This window comes from Carassius gibelio, chromosome A10 (assembly GCF_023724105.1).
Source record: "Carassius gibelio isolate Cgi1373 ecotype wild population from Czech Republic chromosome A10, carGib1.2-hapl.c, whole genome shotgun sequence".
NCBI classification, from domain to species: domain Eukaryota; kingdom Metazoa; phylum Chordata; class Actinopteri; order Cypriniformes; family Cyprinidae; genus Carassius; species Carassius gibelio.
In genome coordinates this window covers 10,534,422-10,551,221 of record NC_068380.1, presented here as the reverse complement: position 1 = coordinate 10,551,221, position 16,800 = coordinate 10,534,422, and the positions used below count along the sequence as shown (strand labels likewise).

The 16,800-nt window shown below is 38.2% G+C and overlaps 1 protein-coding gene across 2 annotated transcripts in view; it reads right to left on the bottom strand.

Moving 5' to 3' along the window:
* Positions 1 to 16,800, bottom strand: part of LOC128021133 (CD166 antigen homolog) — a 59,040-nt gene that overhangs the window by 11,368 nt on the left and 30,872 nt on the right. For both annotated transcript variants that reach the window (XM_052608112.1, XM_052608113.1), the window contains exons 2-3: positions 1,310 to 1,416; positions 920 to 1,139 (exon numbers count right to left, since the gene is read on the bottom strand). In XM_052608112.1, the coding sequence (XP_052464072.1) occupies positions 920 to 1,139; positions 1,310 to 1,416 (327 nt within the window). The remainder of the gene's footprint in view (positions 1 to 919; positions 1,140 to 1,309; positions 1,417 to 16,800) is intronic.

The window sequence follows — 16,800 nt, the reverse complement described above, 5'->3', positions numbered from 1 at the left end:
AAGAAGCGGTGTAATGGGTGGGTGGGATCACCCATGCAGAGGGCTTTGTGGGTGAGACGGGTTCCATAAATGTCCTGGAGGGAGGACACCAATGATCTTCTCAGCTGCTCTCACTATGCATTGCAGAGTCTTTCGACCGGACATGTTGCAGGCGCCATAACACACAGTGATGCAGCTCGACTGGATGCTCTCAATGGTGACTCTGTAGAAGATGCACATGATGTGGGGCGGGGCTCTGGCTCTCCTCAGTTTGCAGAGGAAGTAGAGATGCTGTTGTGATTTCTTGGCCAGTGCTGCAGTGTTGTCAATCCAGGAGAGGTCCTCTGTGATGTGCACACCCAGGAACTTGGTGCTGCTCACTCTCTCCACAGTGGCACCGTTGATGGTCAGAGGAACATGCTGAGTGTGCGCTCTCCTGAAGTCAACAACAATCTCCTTTGTCTTCTTCCCGTTCAGAGAGAGAGATTGTTGTCACTGCACCACCTGTCACCTACGCTCACCTCGCTCCTGTAGTTTGTCTAATTTCTGTTGCTAATGAGACCCAATACAGTCGTGTCATTCGCAAACTTGATGAAGAGGTTGGAGTTGTGTGATGGTGTGCAGTTGTGGGTCAGCAGAGTGAAGAGGAGGATATATATATATATATATATATATATATATATATATATATATATGCATGATAGATATGTATATATATGCAGTATATACTGGTTAGTATGCACATTCCATTCCAGTGCACAGCCAATCTTTAGTGAAACATTGTGCACAATTTCATTATACAGTAATTTCTCTGGTATCCATCTAAAAGCATGCAACTAGATTTCATCATAGACTGAAGCTGTGCTTGCTTTCCCCTATTCTCATCTCTGTGATTTGCTCTTATTAATTAATATTTTGTGTGTGTCATATTAATACTCACTGAAAACTTTCAATTCCACTGAGTGTTCATCTAAGTTGGTTAATGACACTGCCATGCAGGTGAAAACTCGCTGGTCAACCAGCGAGCCTTGGGCAATCAGGAGGCTGGAGTTGGCGCTGATGCTGACTCTAGTTTTGTAGCTGTCTGTGGCGGACACGGTGGCCTCATCTTTCTGAGCCTGCTTCACGAGAAGATCGCCAGGAGAGCCATCATCTTTCACCTAAATGAGATAACAGGGCCTTTAGCAAACACACATTTAGCATCTAAAGATACAGGTTAAATCAGAAATCAATATGACGATGACAGTAGCTGTATATTGCTTGTCTACCCAGACTGACTGTCCGGCCAGAGTAACAGCACAGATGCACAAATACTCAGAAAAACACTCACGTATTTCCATTTGGTGAAAATAAGGCCATCTTGCTTGATAGATCCAATCTTGCATGGAACTTCAATGGTCTCGCCATACAGACCTATAACCGTCTCCACACAGCTCCCTGGAAAATACAAGACAAGAACATCGTGTTTTAGATGGCGGGCTGGCATCAAACAGAGCAGCAGCAAAGAATCGGCAGAAATTACGGTCAAATGCGACATGCGTGCGTACACAAACATCAGGGCATTATCTTGATTCTGAAACTAAGCAACAAGAAATGGGGAGGGAGGATAGGCAGCTGAGGTGTTGTCTTGATTATTCCCAAGATGTAGTTATGCATCTTAATTTTAAATTAGACGTGTTCGCAGATTCTGAAAGCACAAAAGGCACGACTCAACGCAACAGCACCAATGAATTATATTCATGCTGCAGTTTTTCAACACATAACCCGTCTGGAATTCTCTCATGGGAAGTGAATCTATTTATAATTGTCTGTGTATTAGTGTGTGCGTTTAGGCATGGAATGAAGTGACAGACGTAGAAGTTCAACATTGTCATCTGGAATGATAGAATGCACGGCATCGTTCCATTGCCAAAACGACAGAACCGTTTGTCACTTGTGCTGATGAGCGCTGTAAACATCCTACTGTCTTATGTAGATAAGCACTGACAATCAGCAACAGTCGATCATAGTTTGGAGCACAGAAAGAGTTGGCATTGTGAAACGTGATGGTGTGTTTGCACAATAACAGTTTGAATGGAGTATGACTTGTAGCCTGATTCTACAATTCCTCAGAGTGTTGAGCAAAACAAAGGTTGCAGGGCCTTTTATTAATGCCTGGTGAGGTTGTTATGGCAATGAGGCCCCATGTTCAGTGGTATGATGGATTTACTTAAGCAGTATAGGGAGTTGAAAGGTCAGTGCAGAAGGGACTTCACGGTCCACCCACTTCCATCAGTACCCCATCTTTAGGAGAGACTAACAAAAAGTCTGAACAACGAAGGTTCAAATTCTGGTCAAACCGAAGACGAGAGCTGTAGGCAACCGCTCTTCCAAACACAGTCAGCCTTGCCTCCACGGCAACTGTTCCTCATTTTTGGAACTTTTCATTGTGATAGCGGTTTTAATATTGACCGAGTGCCTGCAATGCAGAGGATAAAAGAGCTGATAAGCAGAAACAACATCAGTGATATAGACACACACTAGAAAACACAGACACACTCACACCAGTTCAGCAGAATAGGTCATTTTGAGCTATTTTAATACAGACTAATCTGCATAGAAACAACATTTCACAGTACTTTCCAATCAGCCTTTAGATACAGGAATACTGGAATTAAACAATCAATCAGTATGCACAAAATTGCTAATGTGTTGGCTAAAGCAATATTTCCGTCCCCAAAATTCATTTTAAATAAAAATAGGCTTATTTTTGTCCGTTTTGAGGCACAAAAAGACATATTCGCTATGAACTTAATGGAATATGGCTGCTTTAAAATTCCCCTTTTATGTTCAAAGAAGAAAAAAAAATAGCATATGGGTTTGAAAAGAAGTGAGGGTGAGTAAATGATGACAGAATACAGATTTTTTGCTTGGACTATTTCTTTAAACAGGCTTGGCAGTCACTCTGACTTCAACAGGTTCTGATAAATGACAGAAATGAGACTTTTTTTTGCTAAAAGCTCTGAGCTAATAATAAATCTTGTGGAAGAACTGAGACGATGACAGCCTAAAAGGACAGGTGTGGAAAGCAATGTGTACATAGTGGGGTCTAGATACATCTAAAGACTACAGACTGTTTGGAAAGCACACAGGGCCTGTGCTAAAATACATCACCAGCACATGGAAACATGATACCTGCACAGGTCGGATAGCACCATGACAACAGATAATCTGCTGGAAGATCCAGACAGTAAATAAAGTCACGAAAAGAGGGAGATGTCGATAGGAAGGGTTTTTTTCGAATCCTGAAACCTGTTAAAACATGATTTCAAAGATGAAAGAAACCACTTAAACGAGCCGAAACTGGTTTGCTGGAGTAAGCTGGAATCTCCACTTGGTTAGGGTTGACTCAGCTTTAGTCAAAGCCATCAAACTAGCATTGGCTGAATTAAACTTTATTTTCTTTAGCAAAATGAGTCATATTTCATCCCAAAATCAAAATAAAGTATTGAGAGAAATTGTATTTCACATAGAGAAACTCTTTTTCATGGTTCTCTGATTTCATGCATCTGCTTTTTTGATATTGAAAATGGAGGTCTGGTGAAAAAAAAAAAAAAAAAAGGTAAACAATGTCCTGGAAATCAGCCTGGAGCTGCTGTATTGGTTTAAATGTGGAAAAGTGGACCAAGAAAGAAGCAGAATCACACAGGATTGTAATTCAAGTCTACAGCAATTGGAAGATAAGGTAGCTTAATATTAGCATTAGCATTCGAGCTAATGTGTGCAGGCTATTCCATTTAGATGCACTGTGTTTGTTCAGGTTATGTTTTGTTCATGTTTTAAGTTGTGATTGTGATGGTGTCTTCAGCTGGATAGTTTTATCTTGCCACCAGATTTTAGGTAAATTATTATTTAGGTAAATTGTTATTGTGTTAATGCAATGTAAAGAAAGTGAGTCAGATTCTGTGAGGGCATGGGAATTTCATTCAATGTGAAAAAACAAGAAAGGATTCTGGTTAACAGCCAACATGTGTTAAAATACTCCCTGCTTCTATTTTAGTTTACAATGGTATAAACCTTTACTAAGGCTTTAGTATTTTGGGATGAAGAATTGTACTGGATAATGATATATTTAATAAAATATCTTATAGCAGTATTATTTGTTGCACTAAATGTAAATTATGCTGTAAACAAATAATTTTGTGAGACAGGTATTACATTCATGACATTTTTTTGTATGTTAGTATTAAGCATGATATTTATTTACAGTAATGAGAACTTGCTTGATGTGATTGTAGAAAAAAAAGTTTTCGTACTAAGAATAGGTGTAATTTTATTTGCAGAAAGGCAGAAATTGTTAAAGTAGGGTTGAGTCACATTAATCAACTAGTTATCCTATTACAACTAATCAGTTCTGTTAATTTGTTCTGTTCAGTGCTTAAATCGTTAGACAGTTTGTTGCATGGTTGTATAATATAATATTGAAATTGTATTATGGTAATTTAAAGCATTGCTGTTAGTGTACAGTCATACACATTATTACATTCATTCTCTGGCTGGTGTTGTGTGTGTGTGTTTTTCAGCACGCATTGGGCTTTTAAGTTTGGGTCAATGTAAAAATAGACCTCCTTAAAAAAAAAAAAAAAAAAAATCACGACCTACTTTAATAACTGCAGACCAGACAATAAAGCAAAACTAAGAACTCACAGTGAATTTTTAAGTAACATCAGAACAGCATGAGACACTACATAAAAACATTTGCAACAAAACTTAACCTAATGCATTCTAATTCATAAATGTGTCAAAGTCTGCCGTCTCACACACAAAGACAAATGAAGGCATTCAAAAACTAAAATGTGTCACAAAGCCTCTCATGTCTCTGCATAATGAGGGAAATGTGTTAAAGTATGAACGTTAAGAAAGAGAGAACTCCAGAGTCCAGACCTATCTGAAGTGAAGTCAGACAGAAGTGTGACTGATTACAGTTTCTGAATTTCAGAAATGGCTCACAACCGGTTACCACCTAATTTACACAACCTTTGGTGACTTCATCTATCACACTGCAAAAAGTCGGAGTCCTTCTGTATGACTTAACTGTTCTAACTGTTAACTGTTAGAACAAGCTCTTTCAGGGTTCCCATAATCATGGGAAACCCAGTATCACACTGCTTTAGCTACTACTTGGGGAACAATAGCAAACCAACAAGGAGAATTTGCTTTCTGTCAGAAATATCAAACCTTAAAGCAGAGCAATTGGACTTTAAATCAACACTCTCTGCAGGAAAACCATTTCATCCTAAAACATGTCTCACTGGGACACTGGGCCATTCAAAGAGTACGTCGATCTCTTCAAAATGTTTAATATTTTTCAGAATGAAATGTTGCTGAAATAATACTGGAGATATGTACACCAGCAATCCCAATCCCAACATCAACATCCCAACAAAACCGGATGCCTTTTTATAGTAGTGTGGACTAAAAAGGCCTTTATTCAAAGAGAATAAGCTTTGGCCACTGCAAGAGCTTTGGGCGGCATCAGGTGCGGGAGAGATGATTGACTGTGTCTGAAGTGCTTTTATTGTGCTCACCAAACTAATAGAGCTAATATTCACCTAGCATATGTCCTCAGGGTGAATTTGATCCCACTGGGTAATTTCACAGTAGAATTTAGCCTTATTCCTGGCAATGTTATTCAGATGTTTTGTTCTCTTTACTTTTGTAAAAAAAAAAAAAAAAAAAAAAAAAAAATTTTTATTCACATGGTGACCAAGAGACCTTGTGCTTCAGTCTAAAGAGATCTGACAAGAGAAAACCATTCACTGCAAAAAAATTATTGCTTTGTTCTTAATTATAATATGTTTACTTGGATTAAACACCAATATACACTGCCTGCATGTAGTTGATCAGAAAATACAGTAAAAATAGTATTATTGTGAAGTTTGATTACATATTAAAAGAGCTTTTAAATATAGATTTTATTTGATTCTTAAATAAAATGTTATTCCTGTAATGTATTTTTTTTAAATTCAGGATTCTTTGACGAATAGAAAGTTAAAAAGAACAGCATGGATTTTAAATAGAAATCTTTTGCCACATTATGAAAGTCTTTATTCTATATTTTGGTTAATTTGAATGTGTCCTTTCTGAATTAAAGAATTAATGTCTTTAAAAAAATCCAAACTTCTCGTCCAAACTTCTCAACAATTATATACAGCATTTATACCTTCTAAGTAAATGATAAATGCATCCATAAGCATTTAATAATAAGCGTTTTATAAAAATTTTAGTTGAGATTCGTGAAATTAACTACTGAAATTGTGCTATTGTGACAACGCTAATTATCTCGGCACTAGAGCTTGACAGCTGGAATACTCTGCACTTTCCGGTTCTTCTAAATCAGCTCCATGGATTCCGAAACCCCTCACAGAGAGCAGCGATGTTAGGAGAGAGGGAGGTAAAAGAACTGGCACTGGGGAAATCAATGCCTTCTCTGCTTCACTCTGCAGCCTGCGATTCATCAAACGGCGCCTGCCGTGCCCATGATCAAACCCAAACATATTAGCGGCTGAACACGAGAGCAGATTGAAGGAGCTTCTCACAAGCACTCAGAGTTTATCTTACTCTGCTTGCGCTCAAACAGACCGTCGAAAGAGCTTTTGGCACCACCTCGTAACTTCAACATTTGCCTTAATTTAAAACCTGCTGGGCATAAAGCCATGCTGAATACGTCTCGACAGTTTCACCATTCTCTACCAACCATCAGAATGCATTGACGTCAGATATGCTTATGTGATTCTAAAACATCCTACAAATCTAGAGCTTTACGCTACAGTCCTTCAGCCTGTCTAGAGAGACCTGGGTTGACTGCAGGCTGGCGAAAGATCACAGGATGGTAAACTGGTAGTGATCACATGCACACACTCCAAAACACAACTGTCAACACACTCACCAAAATAGACCATTTGAGAACTGTAGTACTTAGTTGTTTTACCTTTGCAGTATTAAGGTGGTTCGTAGGCGGAGATGGAACTGGAGCTGTATTTTAAATTTTCTGTCTATTTAGAGGTGCGATATGACACATATATTTTTAATATGAAGGAAAGGTCATAAACAGTTTCAACAAAACCCAGTTGGCACAGTTTTTTTTTCTTATTCGTTGTATCAAAACTGGAGGAAAAATTATTTCCTTGTCTACTTAAACATCCTTGGTTTTTTTTCTTTATTGCAATTGTTGCCTGTAGCTTTCTCACTCGGGGGTTGTTATAGATCATTTTCTTTTCTTTTTATCTACTTTTTTTCATTTCATAAAGTTCCTCAGGAGCAAACTGTAAAAAAACAAATTTAATTGAGAATATTATTCTCTATTAAGTTGCCACACTCTGCAAACACTTGAATCGCGAGGTACCTCCCAAAATGCCATCCTAATAAATCAGAAACTTAAGAATGACGACCCATTTTGGTATGTTTGCATATAGCATCTGGACATTGATTAGTGTGCTTATCTCTTTTAATTACTGCTGTATTAGCAGTAAAATACTAATCGAATTGTTTCTGGAGCCATAAACCTGGAATGCTATGCCTCCACTTATGGGAAAAGTTAAAACTGTGCTGAGTTAACACTTTGAAACGATTGATTCTGACTTTTGATCATTTGACCAGAAAGACCCACTGCAATGCAGTAGATTTCGTACACAACACTAACTGTTTTATTTCTTTACTTTTTAAATCGACCTGCCCCAGGTTTTACGAACATCAGACTTTGATCTACAACTTCAGTTATTCACATTTTAAAGTAGCTTTTGCTCAATAATGACATGCATTTAAAGTAAAAGTAATGTGTTTGCTGAATAAAGGTTTGGAGGCATTCCTATGGGGAAGTTTTCAGTGGTTTCTAATCTATAAAAACCCACAGAAAGGTGCTATTGTGGTGTTTTGCTGCCAGCCCTAGACACTAATTGATTTAAGGCCTGTCTAGTTAAAGGAATGAAATGCATCCAGACCAATGATTTGATGGAATTAATGAAGCTCCGACTAAAACCAGTAATTGGTTGGAATTCCATTAGGTGTGGATTCCCTCAGATGCGCCAGCTGAAACATGCAGGGCATGTGCTTTTGTACAGAATCACCCAGCATGGCAGCTGGGTTTTGACCCAATGTTAGCTTAAATGATACCTGTATCCAAACTACCCTATGCCTTAAGAGGAAGATTTTAGACACACACACAGACACACACACATAGATAGAAGTAGAACAGAGATTCATTATATAAATACAACACACAGACAAAAATTCTGCATAAATCATAGATGCAACACCTGTAGCAGATAAAAGTAAATAAACTATTGGTCTAAACAAACTTAAGCAATAAATACAAAATATGCACTGCATATAATTCAATATAATGCAACATAACCATCTGTTCCACATAACCACGCTTACCTGCAGACATACTGTACAACTATCAATTAAAAAAAATGCTTTTTTAAAATATATTAAAAAAGAGAGAAGAGGAGTAATAAGATGTACAGTCTTGTTCAAAATAATAGCAGTACAATGTGACTAACCAGAATAATCAAGGTTTTTAGTATATTTTTTATTGCTACGTGGCAAACAAGTTACCAGTAGGTTCAGTAGATTGTCAGAAAACAAACAAGACCCAGCATTCATGATATGCACGCTCTTAAGGCTGTGCAATTGGGCAATTAGTTGAATTAGTTGAAAGGGGTGTGTTCAAAAAAATAGCAGTGTGGCATTCAATCACTGAGGTCATCAATTTTGTGAAGAAACAGGTGTGAATCAGGTGGCCCCTATTTAAGGATGAAGCCAACACTTGTTGAACATGCATTTGAAAGCTGAGGAAAATGGGTCGTTCAAGACATTGTTCAGAAGAACAGCGTACTTTGATTAAAAAGTTGATTAGAGAGGGGAAAACCTATAAAGAGGTGCAAAAAATGATAGGCTGTTCAGCTAAAATGATCTCCAATGCCTTAAAATGGAGAGCAAAACCAGAGAGACGTGGAAGAAAACGGAAGACAACCATCAAAATGGATAGAAGAATAACCAGAATGGCAAAGGCTCAGCCAATGATCACCTCCAGGATGATCAAAGACAGTCTGGAGTTACCTGTAAGTACTGTGACAGTTAGAAGACGTCTGTGTGAAGCTAATCTATTTTCAAGAATCCCCCGCAAAGTCCCTCTGTTAAAAAAAGGCATGTGCAGAAGAGATTACAATTTGCCAAAGAACACATCAACTGGCCTAAAGAGAAATGGAGGAACATTTTGTGGACTGATGAGAGTAAAATTGTTCTTTTTGGGTCCAAGGGCCACAGGCAGTTTGTGAGACGACCCCCAAACTCTGAATTCAAGCCACAGTACACAGTGAAGACAGTGAAGCATGGAGGTGCAAGCATCATGATATGGGCATGTTTCTCCTACTATGGTGTTGGGCCTATTTATTGCATACCAGGGATCATGGATCAGTTTGCATATGTTAAAATACTTGAAGAGGTCATGTTGCCCTATGCTGAAGAGGACATGCCCTTGAAATGGTTGTTTCAACAAGACAATGACCCAAAACACACTAGTAAACGGGCAAAGTCTTGGTTCCAAACCAACAAAATTAATGTTATGGAGTGGCCAGCCCAATCTCCAGACCGTAATCCAATTGAGAACTTGTGGGGTGATATCAAAAATGCTGTTTCTGAAGCAAAACCAAGAAATGTGAATGAATTGTGGAATGTTGTTAAAGAATCATGGAGTGGAATAACAGCTGAGAGGTGCCACAAGTTGGTTGACTCCATGCCACACAGATGTCAAGCAGTTTTAAAAAACTGTGGTCATACAACTAAATATTAGTTTAGTGATTCACAGGATTGCTAAATCCCAGAAAAAAAAAATGTTTGTACAAAATAGTTTTGAGTTTGTACAGTCAAAGGTAGACACTGCTATTTTTTTGAACACACCCCTTTCAACTAATTGCCCAATTACACAGCCTTAAGAGCGTGCATATCATGAATGCTGGGTCTTGTTTGTTTTCTGACAATCTACTGAACCTACTGGTAACTTGTTTGCCACGTAGCAATAAAAAATATACTAAAAACCTTGATTATTCTGGTTAGTCACATTGTACTGCTATTATTTTGAACAAGACTGTATAAGAGCATAGTGATTTGAATGTTCATTAACATCAATATACTTCTAAAGTCTCTTTAAATGTGAGCGGTGGCAAACTACTACACATATGGAGAGGAGAAAAAGACGTAGTTTACAGGTTTGACCTGAAGCTCGAATAAATATATTATTACCGATCCCTCATTCTAAACATCCTCCACAGCCAGAAATAACAAACCTACAGCAAACCCAACCCCACATCCAGAAGAAAAATGACAATTTAAGAAGTTCTGGAGAAAGTTCATGATTGAGAATTCAGTGCCTATAGCATGTTGAGCATGATCTAGCAGCTAAGGGCCTCTGAGCACCAGCGCTAATAAAACACAGTGTTTGCATTGGCAAGGTGCTTTCATCTCTTCTAATGTTAGTCTGTTCATCTTCTAAATCAAATATTACTCCCTGCCCAGAGCCATGGATCCACACGAAAAATAGGGTGGTATTAACCGACAGAAAAATCCATATATATTTTTTTCAAGCAGGCAAACAAGGCAAGCAGGTCTATGTGATTTGATTTACTCTGCATATCCCGCTACATTATTTTTAAACTTTTGAACTTATCCAGTATCAGATTCAGTGATTAAAAGACTGATGGCTTGTATATGGCATAGAATTTAAATATAATTCATTATAGATTTACATTACTTTAATTATTTAATGTTTATTGCACAAAAGGTATAAAATCTTTCATATATTATAGCTACATATTCCATATATTTTTGGTACCTCAGTATTTTTTTCCTAATTGGCTGATATCCATATGCTTAAAATACCTCAATATTTCCTGATTAATTAGCCTGGCTGATATTTTAGCCCATCACTAATCAGGACGTGCTGAGAAAAAGTCACACTGCTTGGTGCTCTGCTCCCTTATTAAATATGGTACTCGAATCACGAAAGTTCTCAGTGTACCATATGCACATTTATAGAAAACATCGGTCCAGGTTCGCTCCACCATTTGTCTCATCAGCAACTGGTAGTGGATTTGTCCAGTGCATCTGCACCCAAAAAAAAGAACCGAAGCCAAATCACCCGCATTGCTGATCACTGGCTGCCCATTCAACAAGTAAAAATTCTGATAATTACCACTTTTATTTGACTGGGAACATGCATTTGTCTATGCATTTGTCTTTTATAAACTCATCCCTCACTATTTTGTTAAGCTATAAATTTTTTCACCTCTAATATGGCATTAAGCAACACTGCTCTTTGCTGTCAATGGTACCCTGACAGCGACGGTCATGCATAAAGCAGCTGGTTTAGCAAGCCGTGTCAGCAGAGTGGTAGCATTAGATAGGCGTGGATGTAATCATCCTTCTGATGGGTGACAGCAATTACAGTGCAGGGAAAGAGCATTGTCAAAGGGGCTATTTGTTCAACTCCCTTTACTCTTTCATCCTCTCTCCCGCTTCCCTTTCAATTTCTGGACTTCAACTTGGATCCGTCGGCCCTGGAGACTGCAGTGCCTCTACAGAGATGTTTGAACCGAGATGATTTCCCTGTTCCCCGTTGGAAATCCATCCATGGTGGGTGGCAAATCCATGGTAACTGTGTTGTAAAATATGGTAGAAATACTATATATTTCTAGCTGTTCCAATCTGGTTGTTATCTGGTTGATCAAACACAAACTTGCACAACTAAAGACTACTACTAAATCAGAACAGATAAAAAAAAGTACTAAGTTACTAGTCTTTTTTGTTTTCTTCTTCTCTGCAAGAGTGTTTTACATAGTTTCTAGGAAGTTTAATGAAACATGTATGCATTAATTGAAAGCTTTTTTCAACTATATAATTTATATATTATAATGTCTATCTTTTTTTTTTGTGAAGGCTTTCTAGAATTGGTTCATGTTGGTTAGTGCTTGTTTACCTGTCTCTTTTGGTGAAACTGGTTGATCATAAGAATGGTTAAGCTAGTTAAGAATTCTAATGGCAACAGCAGAAAACCAGCAATATATATTTTTAGCAGGGCACAGCTCTGTGACTTTCCTCTGAGAAAGTAGCAAATATGTGCTCTGGGCACCAAAGCAAAGCTTCGTTCGGGATCAGGGCCAGTACTCTGGAAGCAGTAGATGTTTATTTGATTATGTTCCAATAAATTTGGAACCCCATAAGAGTTGAATCGACCACCGCACAGTGCCTCTGTGTACTGTTTTCATTTAGACATATGGAAAAACAAATATTCAAGGATCACAACACACAGCGATAATTGGCCTTCTTCCATGACTAGCACAAGACAGCCGTTAATGACATTTGCTGAGGAGGAATATCGCCTACAGCAGTCTAATAAACACCACCTTAAACAACTTCATCCCATTCTGACAAGAGGAAATCTGCTTTTGGCAGACTTGCGTCCATACTATTAACTTGACTTGGCTTTTTCAACAAGACCTTCCATTAGCCTAAAGCCATCATGCTTTCAACATAATACCTTGCGTTTCTGACGAACCACATGAAATAATAATGAGGGAAATGGGGAGAGAGATTAGGACTCTGATGGGCTTCCTGTGGATGGAGACACTTTAATACCAATGTACAACTATGCCCTTAAAGAGTTCACGTCCATCACGGCGTGTCTGAACATGGGGCGAGAAAGTAAGGGATAGGTTAATGAGCTGATTCAGATAAGTCTGCAGACCGCAGTCTGGCCAAGAACGAGAACAACCCAATCGCAATGCAAATGAGTACTGGGTATCAATGCTCTTTGCCCACCGAATCTGGTCCCAAGTGCTGTTAACAAGGAAGAAGTAATTGATTAAGAGAGCCGGCACACGCAGAGAAACAAAGCAAACAAACACACGCCGACGTGACTACGTGCTCAAAAGCAAACAGTAGGTAAACTGAAAGTGTGCGGCTCAGTCAAGAGCAGTGTCTTTATTAGCGTAGTCTTTATTACACCACAAAGGTGAAGAAATCAGAGCCATTTTTTTTTTATCTTCAGACTCCTTGTAGAGGGCCTCTGGTGGTGTATGCAGTCTAATTGACCCATCCATGGCCCGGGCTTTCAGGAGCGAACGGGCACAGAGCCTGGAGTGCTGAAATAATTGACTTGATGAAATGAAGAGCAGAAACTCTCAGAGGATGGCTGCCTCATCCATGCACAACCTCTGTCTGTCTCTCTCTCTCTCTCCAGCCTTTTTGGTCTGTCTCACCAAGGGAGAATGCACTAAACAGTTGCTCCACAATGGTTTTTGCCACAACAAAGAGCATCTTAGTCAGTAAACAACTGCAATCCAGCAGAGAAAGTGCTCTGTCGTATTTAAATCAAGTAATTTTCTTTTTTTTTTCAGCTATTTGTCTGGGGAAAAGTAAGCAGAAAACTTAATTAAATTACAAAGAGATGCTTATGTAAAGTTTCTATTGATCAATGCAGCAGTTATTCATCAAACGCTCCTCAAATGGGGAATATCAGACAAAGTTAATGAGTGCACTTTTGGCCAATTTAAAGAACCAATTCAAGCACTCAATCTTCAACAACTCAACAAAAGTAATCATATGAGTTGAATATGATTTGGCAGTCTGTTTTGAATTTGATGCAACAAAAAGACAAAATATCTGCAGAAAACATCCTTCTGTTAAGTTGAACTCATGGCTGCTTGCAATATAAAACACAAAGGAGAAAGTGACCAGTAAAAAAAATAAAAACACAAATAATTAAAACAAAAAATGAATCATATAAGCTTATCTGTATCTGTCTGAAACACTACCTCTGTTAGTTTACAGAAGTTGCAGAGAGAGACTCTTTCAAATTGAAATCAAATCAAAGGCTTTTGAAATTTTTAATTGACAGGTTTTTGTCAGTTATAAGAATTGCATAATTTTTTTAGTGAACCGTGCAGCAAAACAATGCATGCAAACAAATAAATAGAAGTAACAGTGAACTCAAATTCCTTCTAAGCACAATCCCCCAAACTGATTGGGGAAGCGAGTCAAAGCTGTCTTCTGAAGGGCAGTGTGCTGTTCTCACCTTTAACACAGAACTGTGCAGACAGACTGACTCAGCAACCCACTTAAACAAATGCTAGCCCTGCAGAGGACCATTGAGACTCGTGTCTTACCAGACCTCTTATAATAGACATCAGTATGCACTGAAGTGAAGGTTGAGAGTTTGAGACTGGAACAGAAATACGTGTTGCTATTATTAAGGCAGGTGCTTCTTTTGAGAATACGCTGCTTATTTTCTAGGCACACAGACGTAGCCTGAGGCATTAAGGTGAAGTGGGGATATGGCCCTTTGTCAGAGCATTGCAAGGACACTTTTCATAACTGCGTGAATTTTTGACAGCTGGGAGAAGTGTTTGTTACTTCCAAACATTCCAGGATGGTGACACAGTTAAATGTGGTATGCTACACGATGGGGCTTGTAACACAGAGGGCATCTATTGCATTGAATCTCACAAAACAAGCCTAAAATATTCAGGTGTAAGCTTATTTATTATAATTAGAGTTGTAGGTATATTTCAGTTCCAATATAGAAAAAAAATAATCATACTGAATGTCTAATGAATATGATATGCCGATTAATAACAAGAAGCCCACAAAATGAAAATAATTTAAAGATGTTACTGTAGCAGATGAAAGCTCTGAATAGGTATTACAAATAGTGGCAGCTTGTCAGGGGGAACAAAAAAGGCACAGCCAAATGAAAGGTAAAGTAGAAAAGAGCAATTTATTGTTATTAAAATTCCCAGTTATTAATTTCACATCTTCATAATTTTGATTTTTTTCCCATTATTATTATTTTCTATTTCACCATTGTAAACCATACTCTGAACTCCAAACCCTGGTCGTGTACCAGTGTTTTTTTCTTTAAGTGCTAAATAAGTGAAACTTGTCTTATATAGTGCATAATCTGCGTATATGTATTTTTCTTAATTTTCCTGTATAAAAGTGACCAAAAGAAGCCCTTTAAATCCCCCAGTTCCCTAGACTGTTATCATTTAGTACACCCACATGCCATTACTGATTACAAAATGGCTAAATTTTGACTTCAGGCAACTGTTTTGTAATCACATTTATCCAAACACATGAAGTGTTTTTCATTATTCATAAGTAATCATCCTTAAATTAACCTTGTAAGTTCACAGCTTTGAAAAGCATTTTATTTATTTATTTGGAATCGTGAAATTCAACCACATATAACTCCCCACTTGTTCATTACCATAATGCTTTTATATATGTTTGCAAATTTCTATGTAAAAGTTTCATTGTAATTCTTGCACGAAAAATACTGTATTATAGCATTTTTTACCGTATTACAGTAATGCATCACCGTTGAGAAGAATATGTGAAGTATTACAAAATGCATAACAGTAATAAACAGTGTGGAAGAAAGTGTTATACATACAGCTTTTGTTTGCTTTTCAGTCTTTTTTTCCCATTGTCCTTTGATTTTAGGGTACAATGTGACCAGGATACAATTGTGAGATTTACTCGATCACTTATAATGCCTGATGTATATAGGCAATAGAGAGAGTCAAAGATAAAGACACCCAGACAGAGACGGTTCATCTCCATGCACAGCTTGTGCTTCACCGAACAGGTGGCAGGGAGTGTGAGGTACAGCGACATGGATGTGAAAGGACGAGAAACACATTATAATTGCCCTAACCATGTAAGAGTCAGTTTCTCAATAGCAATGCAAGCAACACATGCCCGAAAGGGCTTATCTGGCAGGAAAGATGCAATATCTGTCTCGCTGAACTAACCAAACAGACTTACTCAATTCAAATAGATTGCAGAATTTCTAAAAGAAAACCTTGAAGGCTGTATAACAGGACAAATTGAGCAAACTGGATCAAATGACTATTATATGAGTGAGTGCGATTTCTGAGAGTTATGAGTACGGTGATAACATTCACTTGTGCAATCTTGGGCAACCGAGGGACAGTCCCATGAAAAGAGAAAACAATGCGAACATTTTCAGTTGTGCTGTCTTGGGTGTCAGGACTGGGCTGGGATAGACATCGTAATGTGAGGGAAGAAAGAAGAAGAATATGTCGAGCTGGAATTAAGGGTTGTTTTTGTTCATTGGGCACACAGAGAAAAGAGGAAAGGAACAGCAGTGTGCGAGAGAGTGAACGTGCTGTGAAAGAAACCACAAGGCTTCTGGACTCTCATAGGGATAAGCAGCATCATACATCCAGCTTTCTTCTTCTCTTCTCTCTCTTCTCTCGGTCTGTCGCTATGCCTCTGTTGGGTGTTTCAGATCAATGCTGGCACTCCCGATGCTCACTGCTACAGTGCTGTCTGTACTGAGAGATTTCAATCCCATTGATAGTGAAGGTTTGTCTCTGCACTGAGGCATGGGCCAGCATTTTAATCCAGAGGCCACTCTGCTATGCCAAAACACTCTCAAGGGAGGCATTCATTCTGCTTCTGTGTACACCAAACACACGTTTATTCCAGACTTAAGGAAGTTCTGAACCTCTGCACTCCTTACCATTCACTATATTTGGTATTCAAATGTATTCTAGTCAAATAACCCTGAGATCAGGATTATGCCGATAGGTGTCAAAGGTAATAGAGAATGTTTACATCTATAATGAATCCAGATGATGAAAAAGTTGTTTAGGAACTTAAAGTCATATCAAACTGATTTACTATCCTAATGGACATTTCTGTTCTTCAACAATGAGTCATTGCAATAGAGATCACATATTTCTCAAGTTCACT